Source organism: Bombus vosnesenskii, unplaced genomic scaffold (assembly GCF_011952255.1).
Source record: "Bombus vosnesenskii isolate JDL3184/JDL3185 unplaced genomic scaffold, Bvos_JDL3184-5_v1.1 scf7180000014492, whole genome shotgun sequence".
NCBI classification, from domain to species: Eukaryota; Metazoa; Arthropoda; class Insecta; order Hymenoptera; family Apidae; genus Bombus; species Bombus vosnesenskii.
The window spans coordinates 13,483-21,151 of record NW_022883483.1 but is presented as its reverse complement, the minus strand read 5'-3'; the positions used below and the strand labels follow the sequence as shown (position 1 = coordinate 21,151).

Genomic DNA, 7,669 nt, shown 5'->3' with positions numbered 1-7,669 from the left:
TAATCCCTTCTAGAACAACACATAAAATATCATAATTTGTTCTTAATGATAATGTTAATTATTTTGAAAGCCCAAAGTAATAAAAGATTGATTTCTATTAAATGTACAATGTTAATGATAGTATCCAATTCAAGAACGGAGAGTTCATATTTAATAGCGCTTCCCGCTAGCAACTTTCCCTCAAGGGCGGCATCTTTTTCTAATCACCGATATGGAAATTGACCAATTAACAGCAAGGTCAATTTCCCTCACCTTCCGAACGAAGGCTTTCCTCGACGAATCCGAGTATCTCGTGTCCTTAGACACACCCCATATAGTCTTCCTCTGCAGCGTCACCGGGACGGAGAAACACTCTCTCGTACGATCTCATCGGCGAATTACGTGGTGTCTTTGCGATCTGTGAATATCTCACGTTCCTACATATAGTCCAACTTAAACTTTGACGAAAATCAAATGATATCACCTTGATTCGTTACTGAACCTAGGATCATTGTCATTATCATCTCGAAAATCTAATTACCACGGTTATTTGTCAAACTTTATAATACTCGTATTTGCACTATTGAATATCTTCTCTATTGCATAACAACAATGCCTAATCCAAATGAAGATTCGTTTCACGCCCCTAACCCCAACCCTAATCATAACGCAACCCGACTTATATAATGTTTATTGTCCGAGAAAAATATAAATTACATATGTGTATTCACAATAAACAATGAATTTCTGTTTGTAAGTGGTTTGGGCAAAAGTACCGTTACGCCACGGTACGACGTAGCCATACCATATTTTGTATTGAGTTTACATTTTTAATATTACAGTTTGTAATTTAATTTAAGCCGTTCAAAAACGGTACTTTTTAATTTTATATTTTGTTTGTCTTTTCTTTCTATATTATAGGAAGAGAATACGACAGTCCCTCAGCAGCGACATCTACATTATTTCTTCTTTATTCTTTATTTCTCTATTTGATTTCAAGGAAGATCGCGGGTACTTCACAGACACATTCACAGGATCATCTTTCTATAAGAGAAGATGCAATACAGCCAAAAAAGTTTTCAATGACAACAAGAAATAGTAATAGAAGGAGAATTTTTTCACGGAGTGCAAACATGAAGCAGCTAAAAGGAGAAGATGAGTCATCCCTTGAAAAGAAAAAGTTTCAAGCAAATATTAAGAAACAAGATTTTTAAAAGCGGCAGAACAGATCTGCGAGATCAAGTAAAGATGCAACACTCAACGTTTTAACAAAACCATATAAATTAACATCACGGTCGTCAATAACATTGCAGGAGATGATTCAACAGCTGAAAGAAGCGATGAGAATCACAGAGTTTGAACAATCATTCACAAAAGATGAGACATCCCCTGAAGGGGAAATGTCTAATGTAAATATTACGAAACAGGAAATTAAAAATGAAATGAAAAGAAATGCGTATAAATTGAATTTTCTATTCGATCCAGACGCCAAAATGTCTGGAAAAAGGAGAATTGAGGCCTTTGAACGGGCAGCTCGAAAATCGCAAAGAAAAACAGAATCTTCGGAAAAAGGAAAGATTGCAGAGAAAGCCATTGTTCAAAAATCAGCACGAAGATCGGTTGAAAAGGCGAAATAATTTTATTAGCGAAACAGAATAAGGAGGATCAGATGATTACATCGCAGGTAACATTACAAACAATATCAAAGTAAAATAATATCAAAGTTTGGACGCAAATCCAGTTTCCAGGCAAATGCCCAGACATATTCAAATGGATGACATAGACGAGGCTAGGCGAATAGCAGCCGAATTCAGGAAACCGACTTGTTAACTGTTGGGTGACAACAAAGTCGACCTCGTGGACAAGAAGAACTTTTACGAAACCGATACTCTGAGGAGGGTAAAATCTACCGATCCTCTGCCTCATATCTCGTCGACAGAGATTAGCACGAGGAATCTGTATCCGTATGGCCTTTGCGATAAGTCGAACACTCAGTCGAACAGCCGAGACACGTTCGAGTTGGTGCTTGGAACAGAGACGTCCCATCGAAGGTTTAGGTTTCTGGAGGGCCTTTTGGGCGACGTCGGGCTTCAGAATCTGGTTGAACAGAGGAACAGAAGCAAACGAGTAGCAACAGTTCCGCCCACCCAGTTTGAGGAAGAAGCGCTGCAGAACATGGGTGGCATCGATAGCGGTTCTACGTCGAACAGCTTCAACATCGATGACCCCTGGGAGCAGGACACCTTATAGAGAGAAATTCTCCGACGAGGGAGTTTAAGAAATGCCAGGTCCCTGGAGAATTTGGGCAGTCCACCAAGACCGACCATATCTAGCTCGGACTCGGATGGACGAAACAAAAGCACTCATTGTGCAACTTTTAATAGAGAAATAATACTTTAGAGACTAGAAATGGGTCAACCGTGTCGAAAATATAAAGTTAACGAACCAATGTCAAGGTAAGATCTAGAATAATATGAGAAATGTTAAAATAATATAAAAATTACACTTCTAGAAATAACGTGCTGTAATAAACAATGCTAATTAATCAGTGTTATATAGATTTGGGATAAGATACCACAAAGATGAAATAATATATAAAATAAAAAAACCTAACAAGTTACGAAAGAATTCATTTCAAAACATGGTATTGCAATTGTACTTTTCTAAAACAGATCTAAATCATAATGATAAATGTTTATGAGCTATGACATTGTTAAATGCTCGGACGGTTAGGCCTGATGTTGGAACATTGTTAGTTTCTCTTGATTCGCCAACGCCCTGGCCGCGCTGAGTGCACTCGTTCCCGTCAGATCACGAAAGTTAAGCAGCGCCGGGCACGGATTTTACAAAGGAATTTATTGTGTCCAGAAAATACACATTTTAAGTACATTATTCACAATAAACATGAATTTTTGTAATGGTATGTTACGGCAAAGGTACCGATACGCGGCGGTGCGACGTAGCCATGCTGTGCTATGTGTCGGCGCTCTACATTTTTCGTGTTCAATACAATTTTTGGGTTTAAGCTGCTGGGGAGCGGAGCTTTTTTGTGAACTTTTTATTTTTATTTTTTTTTCTGTCCAGAAAACTTTCCCGCAGGTAGGATTTGCTTATGTAAGTCTGCAGGGGCTGGTAAACCCACGTTCCCGCAGCCAGGGAGGACCGTCGGGATAAGCGTCCCGCTTACGTGAGTCCTGTATGTACGCCGCAAGGAAGGTCGCCGGGAGTGCAAGCGAGAGGCTCGTTTATGCTCTCTCTACGTGGCCTTGGGTAGTAGCGCACCCAAGATCCTGATGCCAAGGATAGGACCGTCGGGATAAGTTCCCGGGTACTTTGTACCTTGAGGCCCCCGCTTACGTGAGTCCTATCTGGATCTGTCGAGCACGGCGCCGGCCGGCAGTGACGTGGCGGTACATCCACATGATAGTCCCACCAATGACGTAGGATTGTACCACGGGCGGTCGAGTGTAAGCCCGGATGGAGTAGCGACCCCTCTGCTCGGCCAATTATGGGTTTGGACCGTGGTGGCAGTGGTTGATGGCCAAGATGCTGGCAAGAGGGCCGATTTAAGGAGTACTGGCTCGCCCCGAATGGCCTTCGGCGGGTGAGCAGCCTTCCACCTGCTCCGGAACCGTCCTCGTGAGACGGTAGAGCTTAGAATTGCCCCGTTCGACCTGTAACGAGCGACAGCCCCTGCAGGCTTAGCTAATCAAGGCACCTTGTGCCTTGCGCGCTGGTTAGGCGTATCTCAACCCCTAGGGGTGTCCGGGTTCTGTATGGCGATAAGTTGGCGCCGAGGAAAGCGCCCGTAAACAAAGACAGACAACACTTGTCCTGAAAACTTGATCGCGAAACAGGACGCTTCGGTAGTTTGCATTTTGGGTGCTGTGTAACTTTGGGGAGGGGTGGGATGAGAGGGATATTCAAATAGGATTATTTACAAATATTTACAGTATTTACATTTTACACCTGTGTTATGCGGTGTCAGAATTGAGTTCTGTCGGTTTAATGTTCTCTCTTATTTTGTTATGGCGTTCTGTATCCACCAGTATTTTTTTTGTGTTTTCTCTGTGTTTGTCTTTGGTGTCATGCCGGGGGAGGGCCATGTTGTATCGCCATCTGGTGTCTGCGGTCTGTCCATTTATGTTTTCTTCGTAAAGTATGGTTTTGATCCCTATTTTTCTTTTTATGTGATATATTATTGGGATGTTGTTTTGGTCCTAGAGGTAGTTTTTTTCGTCTAGGTATAGGAAAGCTTCTGGGGGGAATGTGGCCTGTTTTCAGAGTGTTTTTGTAATATGCGTTGTTAGGAAATAGGCAACTGAAAATTAAGCTGTTTTCTTTTATTTTTTCCGCTTGCCCAAAGTGGTTTCTTATTAGCTTTAGGATGTGACAGTCTATGCGGTGAATGTTGGCTAGGTCGTATATTATTTTGTTTTTTGCATATTTTTTTAATGCGCTGTGTTCGGATCTGTAAGTACTCAAGCAAGCCCTGATGCATTTTCTTTCGAATATGCGAATTTTTTCCATTTGCGAGGCTGATATGTTGTACCAGATTGGGCAGCCGTAGGTTATGATCGGACTGATTAGTGCTTGATAGCATAGAATTTTTACTTTGCTGTCGAGATGTTTCGAGTGGAATAGTTTTTTATTTTCCAGGATGCTTTATTGGCCTTAGTAAGTTGAATTTCGGTGTGCTGCTTGTAGTTTAATTTATAGTCTATGTTTACTCCTAGGTATTTTACGAAGTTTTTGTGTGGTATGAGCGCCCCTTTGTTTGCTTTTTCTCTTAGTTGGAATTTTCTGCAGTGTTCTCTTTCTGTTAGGCCGATTGTTTTGATAGATGTTTTAGCATTTGCTTGTGTTGATTTTTAGTTTCCATGAGTGGTAATAGTCGTTTATTTTTTTCAAAAAGTTCTTGCAGTTCAGTTTTTATTGTCTTAGTTTTGCGGCGTGTTACGTAGATGATTAGGTCATCTGCGAAGGCTATGGAGCGTTTGTGGGTGGATGTATTGAGATTAAAGAGGTTTAGTAAGTCACTGTTGTAAATACTGAAAAGTAGCGGGGAATTTACTGTACCTTGTTGCAGACCGTTTGTTATGGGGAATTCTTTGCTTGATGTGTTTGAACCTTCTGTCATTACGAATGTTCTGCTTGTGATCATGCCCCAGACTATTTTAATTAGGTGTTTAGGAAGGTTTATCTTGATCAATTTGTATATGATACCTGGGATCCAGACTGTGTCGAAAGCTTTTTCGAGGTCTATTAAGCAGGCGGCTACTCGTTGTTTTGCGTTTAGGGCCCAGCAGATGTCCGACGTAAGTTTATTTATTGCGCGAATTGTGGAATGTTTGTACCGAAAGCCAAATTGATTTTCTGGGATTATGCCATTTTTTGTGCAGAAGGAGGTTAGGGGGTTGTTTATGATTATTTCAAATACTTTGCTTATATTGGGGAGGAGACTTATGGGTCGTAGGTTTGCGGGCGATGAGCCGTCTTTATCTTTTTTTTGTAATAGATATCAGTTTGGCTTTTTTCCATTTTCTGGGGAAATATGTGTTGTTTAGTGCATTGTTGAAGAGTACTGTGCAATACCATTTTATTTTGTTCGGTAGGCGCTTGAGTAAAATGTTTGGTATGCCGTCGAAGCCGGAGGATTTTTTGTTGTTTAGTTAGGAGAAGATTGTGCTTAATTGATTGTAATTTGTGAAATAGTTTATTTCTAGATCTGGTTGTTTGGGATTGTCTGCGGTATTTTCGTTTGAGAATGTGCAGACTGTTTTGTTTAGCGCTTTGTCTTGTTCCATTTCATTTTTGAGTTTGTTTGTTTCGGCGATGATAATTCTGTTTAGTTGATCTCGGCCCATGTGTTCGTTTTGTGTGTGTATTTTGGAAAACTGGGTGCCGATAATGTCTACTTTTTCTGTTGTTTTAGTCATTATGAAGTTACCCTCGGTGTCTTTGATGGTGTTGTGTATCGTTATACCTGCTTCTTGGATGAGGGAGGCTTTTTCTGGGGGCAATTTGAGAGGTGGGATGGGGTTTTGTCCTTTTGGTCTGAAGATTTGATTTATTTGTGGGAACATATTGGCTGAGGCGTTTTTGGAGATGTTTTTTATTTTATTTGTCCAGTAATCGTTTATAGAGTTTGCGAATTCTTGTTTCATTTGCGCTTTTATTTTGTATAGTAGGTACTTTAGGTATTCTAATTCTTCTCTTTTGTCGTAAGAATAGTTAAGTTTTATGTTGTTTATCTTGGAGATTATGTAGCTTTTGTCTCGATGTAGATCTTTTATTTTGTTGTTGATATAGGGCTCGCATGAATTTTTTTGTTTTATGTTTGGCACAGATTTTTGGAGAGCGATTTGTGTATGTATTTCTATTTCATCTATGAATGAGTCGATATGTCTGTTTGTTAGTTTGACGTTGTTGTAGATCTTTAGGTCGCAGTTTTGTTCGAGTATGTTTTGGAACTTTTTCCAGTCTGTCGTTTTGTAATTGTACCTGGGTATCTCGGTCTGTGTTTCGAGTGTTAGGAGGTCAGATGTATTCTTGTTTACGTGAAGTACTAGGGCGTCATGGCCACTGTTATAGGCTAAGGTTTTGAGGGTGTTATTTGGACGTAGGTTTTGAAATTTTAGTCGTGCATCTGCTAGGCATATGTCCAGGTATGAGCGTCCTTTTGGGTAAGAGGGTAGCTCGGAGCTGTATAGGGTTGTTTTGTAGTGAATGCTTTTATTGTCTAGCCAGTTTCTAATGAAGTTGCCTCTCGTGTTGTTTGTTTCGTTTTTCCAGCTCGTATGTTTTACGTTCAGGTCGCCTGCTATTATATAGTAGTTTTCCGTTTTATTGAGCTGTAAGAGTTCGAAAAGTTTATTGAATTCTTCGCTAAATTCTTTCTGGTTTCCGAGGGTTGCGTAGGCTGCAGTGATAAACAAGTTTTCCTTATTGCTTATTTTTATTTTTGTGATCGTTGTTTCTAGGATTTTGAAACTTGTTATTTTGTCATTTAGAATTGTTTTGTGTTTTATGGGGTTTTTTTTTATGAGGATTGCTGTTCCTCCTCCTTGGCTGGCGTTCGGTCTGTCGTGTCTTATCATGGAGTAGTTTTTGAAGTGTACTTTGTGTTTTTTATTTAGTTTTGTTTCTGAGACGAGTACGATGTCGGGGGTTTCTTTATTTATTAGGGTTAGCATACTGTATCTTTTTTGGTTTGAAATTAGAGAGTTGGCATTTATTGCTATTATTTTCAGGTGTTTTAAGTTTAATTTATGTGTTTTTTGCTGTAATTGTTGGTTTAGTGGATTTTGGCTATTCATCTTCTGCACTGTTAAAAGTGCTGAAGATGGCGTTGATCCTTTCTTCGTGTGTTGATGATGTTTTTTTTATTTCATTTTATTGCGTTTTTTGATCTTTTAATGCTTGTAGTATGCTTTTTTTAAAGTCTTCAATAACGTTTATAATGTTTAGATAGGGGGAGTTATCGATTGTAATTGAGCTTTGGCTTGAGCGCGGATCTAAGTTTGTTAATTGTGATGTGTTTTCGATTATTTGATTTAATTTTGTTTGTTGTTTGACTACGTCAGAGAACTTTATTTCTGGGACGTATTTACGGCTTATTTGGGCAATTCGTTTTATCTTTGTTTCCTTGTCTTTTTTCTGTTTTTCAGCTAGCTTTTTGCGCAGCTCC

At 39.6% G+C, this 7,669-nt stretch overlaps 1 protein-coding gene across 1 annotated transcript; it reads right to left on the bottom strand.

Moving 5' to 3' along the window:
* Positions 1 to 5,651: 5,651 nt before the first annotated feature.
* LOC117239926 lies at positions 5,652 to 7,298 on the bottom strand. Its single transcript, XM_033505761.1, has one exon. The coding sequence runs from the start codon at positions 7,296 to 7,298 to the stop codon at positions 5,652 to 5,654; it is 1,647 nt and encodes a 548-aa protein (XP_033361652.1).
* Between the last annotated feature and the right edge of the window lie 371 nt (positions 7,299 to 7,669).